The sequence below is a fragment of the Notamacropus eugenii genome, chromosome 3 (genome assembly GCF_028372415.1).
Source record: "Notamacropus eugenii isolate mMacEug1 chromosome 3, mMacEug1.pri_v2, whole genome shotgun sequence".
NCBI classification, from domain to species: domain Eukaryota; kingdom Metazoa; phylum Chordata; class Mammalia; order Diprotodontia; family Macropodidae; genus Notamacropus; species Notamacropus eugenii.
The window spans coordinates 468,375,518-468,390,537 of NC_092874.1; the positions used below are offsets into that span (position 1 = coordinate 468,375,518).

Here is a 15,020-nt window from a genome sequence, read left to right on the forward strand (position 1 = left end):
TAATTTAAAAGATAAAGTTTATTAACCTGTAACTGTAACTCCCTTTAAAGAGATTAAAATCTGTTAGGGTAGGCAAGGGTGATCAAGCTCTATTGAAGACAGAGGTGACAAAATCACAGAAGTATGTGGAGGGATATGTATGTCAGAGATTGTGGTGTCACATGAAGAATGACTGAAGTTGTTGAATTTAGGTGCCAGAAAGGGGCTGGTTTCTGGTTTGGTGCCTCAGTAGGAATGTGTTTTTAAGTACCATTTTATTTGTAAATATGGATCACCCTGTTAATTCTCATTATATTGTAGAATACTGACAGTTTTCCTTTGTCCACTTTATCTTCCTTTCTTAAAAAACGAAAACACATGTTTTGTAGATGATGTATTTTTTGTCGTTTTTGGATATACTTACCTCATGATCCCTTTCATGACTCTTCTCTTGTAAGAAAGGCAGCCAGTTAAACAAGAGATGGCCATGATGGCTTCTGACAGTGTGCCTGTGCACTGGGCACTTGTAGGGCCTCCCTGACTTTCTGCCTCAGCATCTGCCCCCAGGCCCTCCGCAGTCTAGCCGATGAATGGTTTTGGGTTCATGGTTGTGCTTGTTCTTTTTGTTGTGATTATTTTCATCTACATATGGTGAATATAAGGTCTGTGTTTCTTCAGAATTCCTCATAGGGCTGTTTTTTGTTGTGTAATGATATTCCATTATATTTAATACCACAGTTTTCTTTTGTTTTTAGCCCTTCCGCAATTGATGGGCACTACTTTGTTACCACAGAGTATGCCTATGAATGTTTCAGTACGTATTTGACTGTTGTTCCTGGCTTTAACTTCCTTGGGGTGTGTGCCCAGTAGTTGGGTGGCTAGGTCAAAAGATGTGGTCACTTGCCACATTCCAGACTGACATCCAGAACAGCTGGTCAGCTTCACACTTCTACCAACAAACAGTCTATCTGTCTTCCCACAGCCCCTTCAACAAAGATGTTGGTCCCATATTTTTTTGCTTTTGTAAATCTGTTATAATGTTAACCCCAAAGAGGTTTTAATTTTCATTTGTATACTTATAAATGGAATTTGCTCTCTTCTGATTTTCTCTAGAAAAACTGAAATCATTGAAAAACTGCCTGTTCAGGGTATATGAGCCACTTAGCACACTCCAATTGCATTCCATTACAGTTATCTTCAGATTTCCAAAAAGTCTACTGATTGGGAATATTCGTGTTTCCATGTTTCCATGTTAAAATAAAATGAACGTGGAAAGGCAGCTAGAAGAAATGATCATGACTATATGGCAATATTTTCAATCATTCTCTGTGGTTTCTTTTTTACTTTGGTTTCTGACCTGCCATTTCTTATTGGACCCAATAGAGCAATTTAAAAAAAAATAGATTTTTATTGATATCTTTTGGTTTATGTCACTTAGGTTTCCCCATATGCCTTTACCTTATTCACTCCCACCTCTCAGCCATCCCCTGTAACAAAGACTTTTTTTAAAAAACCCAACCAAACTGATCATTACATTGAAAAAAATCTGATGTTATATACAGTGTTCCATACAGGAGGACCCCTCGGTCTCTGAAAAGGGCCAGGGAAATGTGTCCTCTCCTATTTCTTCTTTTGGGACCACACTTTTGACAGAGGATTCTTTGCAGAAAGAGTAATAATTCAGTCACTCTTAAATTTCCTTGTTTACCTCCCCTGGTTTTTCTGCCTAGGGCACTGCCCTTTATTGCTCTATGTAATTTCTTATGGAAGGCTGGTTAGATTCATACTCTCCTGAATGTCACCTGATATTAACTTTTAGGATGGGGAGTCCCTTAATTTTGAGTGTAATTAAATTAACTCATTCTTTTTTCTTTTTGAAATCTTTATTTCAGGCTCTCAGGGAATTTGTTTTTCCCATTCTCTTGCTAGTTATTTTTTTCTTTCTTTTCAAATAACTAACTTTAAACCATTTCATCTTTTGGTCTTTCCAACAGTTTTAGAATCAAAGTTTCATTAGAAAAAATCAATATTTTTCAGTGTTTGTTAATAGGAGACAGTCCTCATATATATACATTCATATATATACACATACACATTTAAAATATATATTTATTTATATTCATATTCCAAAGCTGAATATAATCTTTTTTGCTGAACCCCCATTATACTTTGTACTTTCAGATTTTATCTTATGTCATAGTTACTTATGTCATTTTCTTCCCAATAGACTACAAAGTCTGTGAAGTAGGCTATTACGTTTTATTCATAAAATCATAGTGTATTAATTTAGGGCTGAAAGAGACTTTAGAGTTCATCTGGTCCAACCCTTTTAGTGCCTCTTATTTCAAAGATGAACATCTACATGATGTGCCCATATAAATGGGAAGAATCAACATTTGAATCAGGAAAGCCTCTTATAACAGATGGCATTTTCACTGACCTTTGAAGGGAGGAGGTAGCCATTCCAAGAGGAGAAGTTGAGGAGGGAGATCATTCCAAGCTTGGGGTGTAGCCGTGCAAAATGATGGAGAAAGGAGGTGGGATTCAAAGGCTGTGGACAGGTAACAGCAGATAGATCAGTTTGTCGAGATGCATACATTGAAACAAACTCACCCCACCTCCTTCCATCTCTGCTTCCACCATGATGAATTGCTGCCTGCCTGAAGAGTCCCTTTCCTCCTCAGCCCCCCACCTCCTGTTTCCTCATCCCTGTACCTCCCTTATCCCACTTGAGCTTTACCTGCTTCTTCTGTTGTGCTGTCTAGAATTTCTATTCCATATTTAACACATTTGCTTTCATTTTAACTTTCTACTTCATGTGCTCCTTATTCCTTCTGACCCTCACAGAGATTTGGCTTCCTCCAAATGGACCAAATCCATGGCCACTACCTTTTATCCCTGGCTACCTTCTTATATATCTCTTGACACACAGATGGTGGAGGGAGAAGTCAGAATACTTGTTGATCCACACTCTTACTTCTAGATTCTCCTTCTCCTTCCATTACTTAGCAATTTCTCTTCTTTTGGAGTTCATTTTATCCAAATTTTACCCAGTCTAGATAGATCCTACTGGCTTTTCATAAGAGGACCTTTCACAGAATGTTCAGTGTCTAGTGCAGTCTTCCTTTATGCCCCAAATCCTGTCCTTATACTAGAGGACTTCAACATATATGATGAAATGCTTTCAAACTGCATTTCTTTAAACTCCCAACAAAGAATTAGGGAGGGGAACAGAATTTTAGAAAAGTTAGCTATGACAGACCTTTACTATCCCTATTTTGTAAAGATCTTAGATGTACTTTTATATGTACAAGTTATTTCTCCTAGTAGAAAATAAACTACCTGAGGTATTTTTGGTAGACAGATGGTGCAGCAGATATTCCTAGAATCAGGAAGACCTGAATTCTAATCTGGCCCTTAGACATTTAGTAGCTGTGTGAATCACTTCATGTCTTCCTCACTTTTCTTCTCTGTAAGATAGGGATAATAACACCTCCTTCACAGGGTTGTTGTGAGATCAAATGAGATAACGTTTGTTATCCCAATTCTTTAAAAGTTTTCCACTTTGATGATCTGCTTCTCTGCTTCACCTCAACAGCACATAGGAGAGGTCACACCCTTTGTCTCCCATTGCCCACAAGTGTTCCACTTTCACAAAAACTCTGAAGTTCCTTTATCGGACCATAACCTTGTATCATTCCTTCTCTCCTTTTGCCTTTCTTCTCCTAAACCTATTCTTTGCTCTTACAAGGACCTCCAGAGCCACCAATACTTACTATTCTCCCAGGACAACTTTCTTTTTACCCTTCCCAATCTTGATCCTAAAATTAATTAGTTCAGTTCTGCGGTCCTCTATTCTTGAATCCCTTTCTCCCCTTCTCTTATTGCTGCCCATGTTAAAAGAAACCTGAACCTTGAATTACTTTTCTCTTCTCTTACTTATGTACTGCCAAATAGATTTGTAAGAAATTGTGCAACCAAGTCATCTGGGTCCACCATACATTTATATTATCTCCTTGGGCCCTCAGTGCCCCAGGAAAGTTGTTTGTCCTCCTTGTAAATGGATTCTTGATCCCATTCCCCCAGAGGATGCTCCAGATCTTCCCTTTCTGCCCTCAAGTCTTTTACAGAAACCCCGCCTCCACCTTCTGTCACCCAGAAACCAGCTCCTCAGGCTTCTTTGCGTGTTTGTCACCTGTGTGGCAGCTCCTAATTGGGGCACATCCTTTTCTTTTCTCTGTGTGTGTTTACTAACTTGGACCCCTCATTAGTTCCAGTAGAGCTACTTCTCATCCCTGTTTAGATGACTCTCTAATGTCAATTGCCAGCTTTAGGTTCTCTCCAGAGCCCTGATCACACATGCTCAAGAAGCTTCAGGGGCTCTCACTTGCCTTTAAGATAAACTATAAACTCCTCTATTTGGCATTTAAAACTCATCGTGGTCTGGTTTCAGCCAGTGTTGCAAGGTTGATCATACATTAATTCATCTCATTAATTAATGAGCATTAACCATGTGCCAGGCACTAAGCTATGTGATAGGGATATAATGGCTAATATTAATAAGAGCTAACATTAATATAGCACTTACTGTGCGTTAGGCTCTGTGCTGAATGCTTTACAAACGTTATTCAGATAGCTTTCTATACCCAACTGAGTATGTATGTTATTCCCTCTTTGGGCCAGTTCTCATCAGAGGAATGGTCTGGAGTAGAGGGTTCATTGTCCCCAACTTCTTGCACAGGGGTCACAGCACCTCATTGCTGGCGTGCACTGGAGCTGGGGGCCTTTCCACTGGCTTACTGGGAAGCTGCCTGCTGCTGGCTTGCCTGGATGCCATTGGCACTGGACTACACTCCCCCTTTACCTGACAGACCTTTCCTGCTGACCTTCTAAGTCATCTTGGGCTGGAAAATTGTTTTGCCTCATCCTTTTGTTGGTTCTGCTGTTCCAGAGGTATTATTTTATCATTTTTAGGAGGTGAATTTGGGAGAGTTCAGGGGACTTCCTGTCTTACTCTGCCTTTTTGGCTTTACCCTCTAAATAAGGATTGTACGCATGATGTCATTGATATAGGGAGCCCTGGACAAGGAAGCTGTGACAGTAAAGATGGACATTTACCTTGTAATTCACAGTCTTAGACAATGGCCTGGAGCATTGAGAAGTTAATCAATTTGCTCAGGGTCACACAGCCATAGGTGACCAAGGGAGGATTGGAACCCAAGTCCTCTTGACTTTGAGATTAGCTTCATCCACTTTGCTATGTTGCCTCTATATATGAAATAAACAGAGGGAAATTTGCCATGGAGGGAGGAGGGTGTACTAGTCCTTGAAGGAAACAGGAATGGGTTCCTGTGAAAAAGCAGATCTTGGTAGGTTCTAAGTGACAGTGGGCGGAGGTGCATTCCCAGGCGTGGGTGGGGCACAGCTAGTGCAAAATCCCAGAAATGAGGGATAGGGGAGTGCTATGCCTCATGTTGGTATTAGGAAGAAAGTTGGTATGACTAGACTGCAGAGAACACACAAAGTGAGACTGGACCAGGTTCTGAAGGACTTTAAAAGATAAATAAAGATGTAAATGTTGAATGTTAGAGGCCACAAGAGTTTATTGAGTAGTGGAGGAATATGGATGGATGCTTTAAGAAAATGCCTTTGGAACTGTGTGGAGGATGGCTTGGAGAGAGGGACAGTTTTCATTGTAGTTAATTAAATTTGTAGCTTCATTTTTATTTACCGTAATTCAGTTTCATGAATTATTTCCTTATTCCATGGCTTAAAATACTTAGAAAAATCGTTCTCTAGTATATGCATCATAATTTGTTTTTCAAGTTTATGCTAACATACATATATATTGAATTGTATAAAAGAAAACAGTGACTCATAGTAGCTTAAACTTTTTTTAAGGCAAGATGGGAGGAGTCACCAGTAGTTCCCATATAGTTTGCCCTTGGTTAGCATTTTCTAGGTCATCAGGCATTTATTAATTGCCTGACATCAGACACTATGATGAGTATGGGAGATACAAAGGAAAGCACAATCAAAACAAGTTCTTGTGAAAAGTTTAGTGCTGAAAGGGTCTGTGGATAGATATCCAGATGATTACTTGTGAGATAGGAGATTGGACTGGATGACTTCTAAGAACTCTTTCAAATCATAGGACTTCAACTTTTGGGTTTCTTTCCATTGTGCTCTGCTGCCAGAGTACAATAAAGTTTCTACTCTCTTCTGTATCTTTGTCAACATAAAGCTATAGGAAATGATTTTCTACATCATCCAGTATAAATCTTTAGTCTAATAATCAGGCCCATCCCCCTCAATTAGATTTTGCTGTGTTATTAATTTACCTTAAAAAAGTATTGTTACCAACCTCCCCCCAACAAATTACAGTTAATCTCATATTAGATTACTTTAGCTTAGCTGAACAAATGCAAAGGAAAAAATAAAATATTTCTAGTAGACTTATACTAGATTTCTAGCATATGAGTAGAAAGAAAATCATAGTAGTTCAGAATCGGAAGGGTCTTGCGGCTGTATAAGTAGAGAGGAGGCCTGGATGTAGAGCTTGAAAGACAAGATTTATTATCTGATTAGTTCTGTGAGATGAGTGAGACTAAGCTTGCAAACCTGGGGAAGTAGAAGGGGAGTATTGTCCTTGACTATAATAGGGGAGCCTGGAAGAAGAGTGGTTTTGGAGAACAAGATGATGAGTTCATGTTGAGTTTGGGAAGAATTTGGGACAACTGCTTTGAAATGTCAAGTAAACCATTTGTGATGTGTGCCTGGAACTCAGGGGAATTATGGCAGCACATATGGGTTTGGGAGTCCTGCACAGAGTAGTAGTTGGATCTGGGGGAGATGAAGAGGTAGGTTATTAAAAGATCAGAAAGAAAAGAGAGGGACCAAGAACAAAATCAGAGTACACCTTCAGTTATCAGGCAGGATGTTTGAGAAGTGGTCACACTGCTAGGAAGAACCAGGGAGGTGAGAGTAGCCAGTGTCCATTTTGGTTAACAGGGTCAAGTGCAGGAGACGTCATGGAGTGTAAGACTTGAGAAGAGGCCACTAGATTTAGTGATTAGGATATGGTTGTTAACTTTGCAGAGGGCAGTTGCAATTGATTAATGAAATTGGAAGCTGGATTGCAATGATGTGGGGAGGGGGACTCTGATGGATAGATAGAGGCATTGAATGACTTCTTAAAAAAATCGAGAAAAGGAGAGATATGGGCCAATATCCCATCCCATTGTTGGGTAGCTTTGTGTCCAGCCTAAATCTTTGTTTCAACTTTTATTTCTGTTGTTCCTCTGGGCCCAAGCAGGACAATTCTATGAGATGTAATGTATTTGAAAATAAAATGTTTTTAGAAATGTAAGAAGTTAGAGGTAGGTCTTAAAAAGCAATAGGTCAGTTGGGATGTACCTTTTAAAGTTGTCTGAATCACTTAACTAGTATCATAAACACTGTAAACAGAATCCATTTCCCTCTTACATCAAACTTGAATTTTCTTTTTTAAATAGAGGTTTGTTTTTTAAATATTAATTTATTTTTAGCTTTCAACATTCACTTCCATAAGATTTTGAGTTCTAAATTTTCTTCCATCCTTCCCCTTCCCCCACCCCAAGGCAGCATGTTGTCTTACGTAGACTTTACATATACATTCGTATTAAATATATTATCACATTAGTCATGTTGTAAAGAAGAATTTAGAACCATTGGGAGAAACTATAAGAAGGAAGAAACAAAAAAAGAACAGTCTGCTTCATCTGCATTCAGACTCTCAGCTCTTTCTCTGGATGTGGATGGCATTTTCCATCTTGAGTCTTTTGGAGCTGTCTTAGATCCTTGCATTTCCGAGAAGACCTCAGTCTATCAGTTAGTCATTGCACGATGTTGCTGTTTCTGTGTGCAGTATTCTCCTGGTGCTGCTCACTTCACTCAGCATCAGTTCATACAAGTCTTTCCAGGCTTTGCTGAAATCCTCTTGCTCATCATTTGTTATGGCACAAGAGTATTCCATTACATTCAAATACTACAACTTGTTCAGCCATTTCCCAGTTGATGGGCATCCCTTTGATTTCCAGTTCTTGGCCACCACAAAAAGAGCTGCTATGAATATTTTTGTACATGTGTATCAGTCAGCAAGGACCTAGACATACATAGGAGGGCTGGCTGTACAGGTTCTTAGATCTGCTTTCCTAAAAGGAAAGCAACTTTTGAGGGGTCAACAATCACTTTAATCAAGCACGTATATCATTCACTTAGTTCAGGAGAAAAAGTCAGCACCCTGGTGTTAGAAAATACAAGCAGAAATGAAGATCAACAGACAGGACTTCAACTGTATGACCGTAAGCAATACATACATAGTTACCTGAGAAAGAAGCACCAATATCTGGGTTTTCAAGGTGGGGGCTCCTTAGTGGCTGCCCAGAGTCTCATCTGACCATACACTTCCAATAAGTAAGTCCCTAGAGTAAAACCTCACCTCAGAGGATATGTATACATTTCTGAGAGCCAGAAGGCATCACAGCCCTTGAGAACCAGGGCGTCATGAGAAATTAGCGAAAGGTATCGGCCTTCCCACAACAGAAACGTCTCCCTTAATGTAGCTTGCCTTAATGGCAGGCCCATTAATGGGTGCAGAAGATCCTTGACTCTCATTGGCATTACCACATGGGGGTCCTTTTCCCATTTTTATGATCTCTTTGGGATACAGACCTAGAAGTGGTATTGCTGGGTCAAAGTGTGTGCACAGTTTTGTAGCCCTTTGGGCATAGTTCCAAATTGCTCTCCCAAAAGGCGGATCAGTTCACAACTCCACCAACCGTGCATTAGTGTTCCAGTTTCTCCACATCTTCCTGTCTTGTCATATTAGCGAATCTGATAGGGGTGATGTGGTATCTCAGAGTTGTTTGGATTTGCATTTCTCTAATCAATAGTGATTTAGAGCATTTTTTATAGCTTTTATTTCTTCATCTGAAAACTGCCTCTTTATATCCTTTGACCATTTATCAATTGGGGAAAGACTTGTATTCTTATAAATTTGACTCAGTTTTCTATATAAATGAGGCCTTTATCAAAGACACTGGTTTAAAAATTGTTTCCCAGCTTTCTGCTTCCCTTCTAATCTTGGTTTCATTGGCTTTGTGCAAAACCTTTTCAATTGAATGTAATCAAAATCATCTATATGCATTTCATAATGATCTCTGTTTCCTGTTTGTTCTCCATAAATCTGACAGTAAACTTCCTTGCTCTCCTAGTTTGCTGAAGTATTTGCTTTTATATCTAAATCTATTGATAAACTTGAATTTTTAGTTAGGTTGGAAGGCAGCAGAAGTTACTGGCAAAGGTCAGGTAAATAATTAGAAGGCATTATTCTATCTTTTGATTTTCCCTTGGTGCCTTCATTCCTTGCTTACCCTTCCATAATAGTCTTATTTTTCATCACTTCCTCTATAATTTGGTTGTCTTAGGACACTTGGAAAATAAAGGTATACCTGTCTACTTTAATTAGTCCTTGGAAAACAGTCAGATAATGAGCATGATAACTGATATTTCTTTCTTTTTTTAAAATTTATTTATTTAACTTTTAACATTCATTTTCACAAAATTTTGGGTTCTAAATTTTCTCCCCATTTCTCCCCTCCCCCTACCCCAAAACACTGAGCATTTTAATTGCCGCTATCACCAATCTGCCCCTCTCTTCTGTCATCCCTCCCTTCCCTTGTCTCCATATTCTCTTTTGTCCTGTGGGGCCAGATAACTTTCTGTACCCCTTTACCTGTATTTCTTATTTCCTAGTAGCAAGAACAGTACTCAACAGTTGTTCCTAAAACTTTGAGTTCCAACTTCTCTTCATCCCTCCCTCCCCACCCATTCCTTTTGGAAGGCAAGCAATTCAATATAGGCCATATCTGTATAGTTTTGCAAATGACTTCCATAATAGTTGTGTTGTGTAAGACTAACTATATTTCCCTCCATCCTATCCTGTCCTCTGTTGCTTCTGTTCTCTCTTTGGATCCTGTCCCTCCCCAAGAGTGTTGACTTCAAATTGCTCCGTCCTCCCCATACCCTCCCTTCCATCCTCCCCCCGACCCTGATTATCCCCTTCTCCCCCACTTTCCTGTATTGTAAAATAGGTTTTCATACCAAAATGAGTGTGCATTTTATTCCTTCCTTTAGTCTAATTGATGAGGGTAAGCTTCATGTTTTTCTCTCACCTCTCCTCTTTTTCCCTCCACTGAAAAGTCTTTTGCTTGCCTCTTTTATGAGAGATAGTTTGCCCCATTCCATTTCTTCCTTTCTCCTCCCAATATATTTCTCTCTCACGTCTTAATTTCATTTTTTTAAGATATGATCCCATCCTCTTCAATTCACTCTGTGCTCTCTGTCTCTATGTGTGTGTGTGTGTGCGTGTAATCTCACCCACTACCCAGATACTGAAAAGTTTCAAGAGTTATAAATATTGTCTTTCCATGTAGGAATGTAAACAGTTCAACTTTAGTAAGTCCCTTATGACTTCTCTTTGCTGTTCATCTTTCCATGCTTCTCTTCATTCTTGTGTTTGAAAGTCAAATTTTCTTTTCAGCTCTGGGCTTTTCATCAAGAATGCTTGAAAGTCCTCAATTTCATTGAAAGACCAATTTTTCCCCTGAAGTATTATACTCAGTTTTGCTGGGTAGGTGATTCTTGGTTTTAGTCCTAGTTCCTTTGACTTCTGGAATATCCTATTCCACGCCCTTCAATCCCTTAATGTAGGAGCTGCTAGATCTTGTGTTATCCTGATTGTATTTCCACAATACTTGAATTGTTTCTTTCTAGCTGCTTGCAATATTTTCTCCTTGACCAGGAAACTCTGGAATTTGACCACAATGTTCCTAGGAGTTTCTCCTTTTGGATCTCTTCCAGGTGGTGATCGGTGAATTCCTTGAATACTTATTTTGCCCTCTGGTTCTAGAATCAGGGCAGTTTTCCTTGATAATTTCATGAAAGATGATGTCTAGGCTCTTTTTTTGATCATGGCTTTCAGGTAGTCCCCTAATTTTTAAATTATCTCTCCTGGATCTGTTTTCCAGGTCAGTTGTTTTTCCAATAAGATATTTCACATTATCTTCCATTTTTCCATTCTTCTCGTTTTGTTCTGTGATTTCTTGCTTTCTCATAAAGTCATTAGCCTCCATCTGTTCCATTCTAATTTTGAAAGAACTATTTTCTTCAGTGAGCTTTTGAACCTCCTTTTCCATTTGGCTAATTCTGCTTTTGAAAGCATTCTTCTCCTCATTGGCTTTTTGAACCTCTTTTGCCATTTGAGTTAGCCTATTTTTCAAGGTGTTATTTTCTTCAGCATTTTTTTGGGTCTCCTTTAGCAAGGTGTTGACTTGCTTTTCATGCTTTTCTTGCATCTCTCCCATTTCTCTTCCCAATTTTTCCTCCACCTCTCTAACTTGATTTTCGAAATCCTTTTTGAGCTCTTCCATGACCTGAGCCCATTGAATATTTATTCTGGATGTTTGGGATACAGAAGTCTTGATTTCTGTGTCTTTATCTGATGGTAAGCATTGTTCTTCCTCATCAGAAAGGATGGGAAGAGATATCTGTTCACCAAGAAAGTAACCTTCTGTGGTCTTATTTTTTTTTTCCCCTTTTTCTGGGCATTTTCCCAGCCAGTGACTTGACTTCTGAGTGTCCTCCACACCCACCATGCCTCCAGATCCGCCCAGCCAGCATTTGGGGTCTGAGATTCAAATGCTGCTTCCCAGCCTCAGGGCTTTGGGTGGGGGCAGGGCTGCTGTTTAGTGTGAGATTAAGTTCAGGTGCTCAGGTGGGGGCAGGGCTGCCACACGGGGCTCAGTTCCCTCAGGGGGTTTATGTGGAGACCTTCAACAATGGATCCAAGCTCCTGCCTACTTTGGTAGACAGATGCTCCTCTCAGTGCTCTGTGGCCAAGGCAGGGCTGGGCTCTGCTCTGGGTCTGGTGCGCAACGGACCTTTCAGGTCAGTTTTTCAGGTCTCTGTGGAACAGGAATCTCCTCCACTCCGTTGTTCTGTGGCTTCTGCTGCTCCCGAATTTGTTGGGAGTTCTTCTTTACAGGTATTTTATGGGCTGTGGGTTCAGAGCTAGCATATGTGTGTCTTTCTACTCTGCCATCTTGGCTCCTCCCTCTGATATTTCTATAACATACTTCTGAGTTTACCAAATGTTTTCCTTAAAACAACCCTGAGGTAAGTAGTGAAGTGTTATAGTTTTGTGGACAAGGAAATTGAGGCACAGAGTGGTTATGAGACTTGTATGTAGTCAACAGCTAGTTAGTATCACAACTAGAAATCACACCCAGTTCCAAGTGGAGCACTTTGTTTCCTACCCAAGTGTTTAGCAGTGTAGGTAGAACTTAATTCTGTAGAAATACTATTGGATGCAAAATCACCTTTAAGACATCCCAGTGGGATTCCCAGCATTTTAGATGAAAGTTAGGGTTTGACCATGTTTTAATAATGTTATTTTGAAATGATACTGTAGGAGCAATGTTGTCTGGATTCTCTTTGTAATTATTGGAGTAATCCATGTGTCACACAATGGTCCTAGTTGAATGTGAAGCTATGACTCTTTATTAAACAGAATATTTGATTAATTGGCACCTTCTCTCCTTCTGAACACATTTTGCCTGAGTGATAGTCATTAGACAAGCTGTGATTATAAGGTAATAAGATTTTTAAAAATGACTAATCCATTGAAATCATTACAGCCCTTTGGGAGGCTGTAAACTTATTACAAAGGTCTCATTATTCAAGACAGTTTTAGAACTCTTTTGGCATTGCTTTCAGAGCTAATTTGCTAAATAGAACATCAATTTCATTTCTTTATTATTATACTTTTTTTAAACCAAAAATGTTCCCCATTTTTACCTATATATCTATTTTACATATTCACCAGACTTGATTCTTTCTAAGTTTTGTCAGTTGAAAAACAAGTTAGGTGAACAGGATAGATGACCTCCAGGATCCATTCCAAGTTTATAAACCAAAACCTAACACCACTTTTAAAGGATGAAGATTGCTATGACTGAGGATATGGAAAAGAATTTTCCATAAACTTTGATAGCAGTTCAAAAGAAGGAATTCTCAAAATGTTTTGAATTATTAGAGTAAATGTGTAGCCTCACAAGGTGACTATTTTTAATGGGGATAATGCTTATTTTTATCCATATAAATTCTGTGTTTAAAAATAATTTATATATAGTTATACCTGCATAGACAAATATTTTATGTTTAAAATTTTTATTAAATGTCAGCTATTAAACCATTGTTAGCATTTTGCATTTCAAGTATGTATAAAATACGTTCATTCAGGCTAGAAATGTTAATTACCACTGGTACTTTGATATCTGTAGTAAAATGAAATGATATAAATTGTTACTAACTGGGTTACTTTCAATGCATTTGACAGTTTATTTACTAATCTTTATTTTTTTAATTTGGAGAATTGCATGTTTATTTTTACATGTGTTCTTTTAAATATGTATGATTCAAAATTATTTAAAACAAAGTTTTTACATAAGTATATACATAACTTTAATTCTTTTTTTCTCTGCAGTCGGAGTCAAGTAGGAGGTCTAATTACCGTATTGTGCTACTTTTTCAACCATGGAGAGGTTTGTTTTCCATAAATTAATTTTCATAATTTGGGTGGGGAATTTTCTAATTACATACTTTCCCAGAATATTTAAATGTACTTTGGGTTGGAAGTTGCCATTTCAATTATAAGTAGATCCTTGAAGGCAATTTAGAGTAAACTTTTTAATGAGATGATTTAATTTTCTAGCATATAAAAACTCTAGAATCTTATAGATTTTTCATTAAGAAAGAATATACTGTGCATTATACGCTGTCTTTTTAAGCAGCATTGAACATTGAGCTCAGAATATAAAACACGAGATGAACTTAATGTTGCGGCAGCTCACTCCACAGGTCGCAGCCTGTTCAAAACCAAACCACAGAGAGACGTACTGAGGTTAGGATGTCCACAAGGTCTGTCTTTTCTCTGTCTTGAAAACATCTATACAAGAAGTTATTGTCAGAGATGTAACTTGTTCTGCAGAGTTAGCCTTGGGCTCGGAAAGAAATACATATTATATCTTTGTACCTGGAAAAGTTCTATTTTTAGAAACAAATTTTTATTATTGATTGATCATTTTCAGTTCTAAACTCCTGTCATTCCCCTACTGGTGTCATATGAACCTTGTCAAATGTTAATTGAATTCTTTCATCTTATTTTTAAAAATTTTATAGTAAAAATAATTCATAATTATAGGCAAGGAGCTGGAAAACAAGGCTAGTACAGTCATTTCTTTCTAGGGACTTTTTTCCTTTGGATCAGACCTTTTGTTTTTATAGGAGACAACACTCCCTTTCCCAAACTGTTCTTGTAACTCCTAGTCAGAGAGAGTTGCCTGGGATCGAGAGGGGATAAATGACTTGCCCAGTGTCACACAGTTAGGATGTATTGGGGTGGCATTTGAAGCTGTCTTTCTGACCCCAGCGCCAATGCTTCCTAGGTGATAAGCCTTGCCATGTCAGTTGTGACCAGAAGGTGTAAAACATCTGCATAAACCAGTGAAGACACAGAGTAGAAGGTTTCCTTAGTATTGGATGACAGAAGGGAAATCAAGATAGGCTTTTATGCTCAGTTGTTATTTTTTCCTAAGAAAATAGCTTTGATTTGATTGATGTGGGTACTCCCTCTCCCATTCCAAATTGCAACTCATCCAGTTTGATTCATGACCACCTCCTTCCATAATAGAGTGTCAATTTAGTCTGCTGCCCGTCTGACTGTGACTCATTTGATATTGCATGAATGCCAGAATAATCCTTGAGCTTGCCATCCCTTATCCCCCATTCTTAAAGCATGCCTGCCTCTCTTTTCAGGTATAAATGTCCTTAATGTGTTGTAAAGTACTTCTTACACTCAGGCTGTTGTGGATAATATTTTTCAGCCTCCTGAAGTCATGGTGCACTTTTCCATTGCCTTTGGGATAATCAGAACTTTGGAT

General features: G+C 38.6%; 1 protein-coding gene across 1 annotated transcript in view; it reads left to right on the forward strand.

Moving 5' to 3' along the window:
* The window catches only part of LOC140497666 (protein C-mannosyl-transferase DPY19L1-like), a 160,764-nt gene that overhangs the window by 39,223 nt on the left and 106,521 nt on the right, over window positions 1-15,020 (forward strand). Inside the window, exon 7 of the mRNA XM_072598859.1 lies at window positions 13,565-13,622. Within this exon, the coding sequence (XP_072454960.1) occupies window positions 13,565-13,622 (58 nt within the window). The remainder of the gene's footprint in view (window positions 1-13,564; window positions 13,623-15,020) is intronic.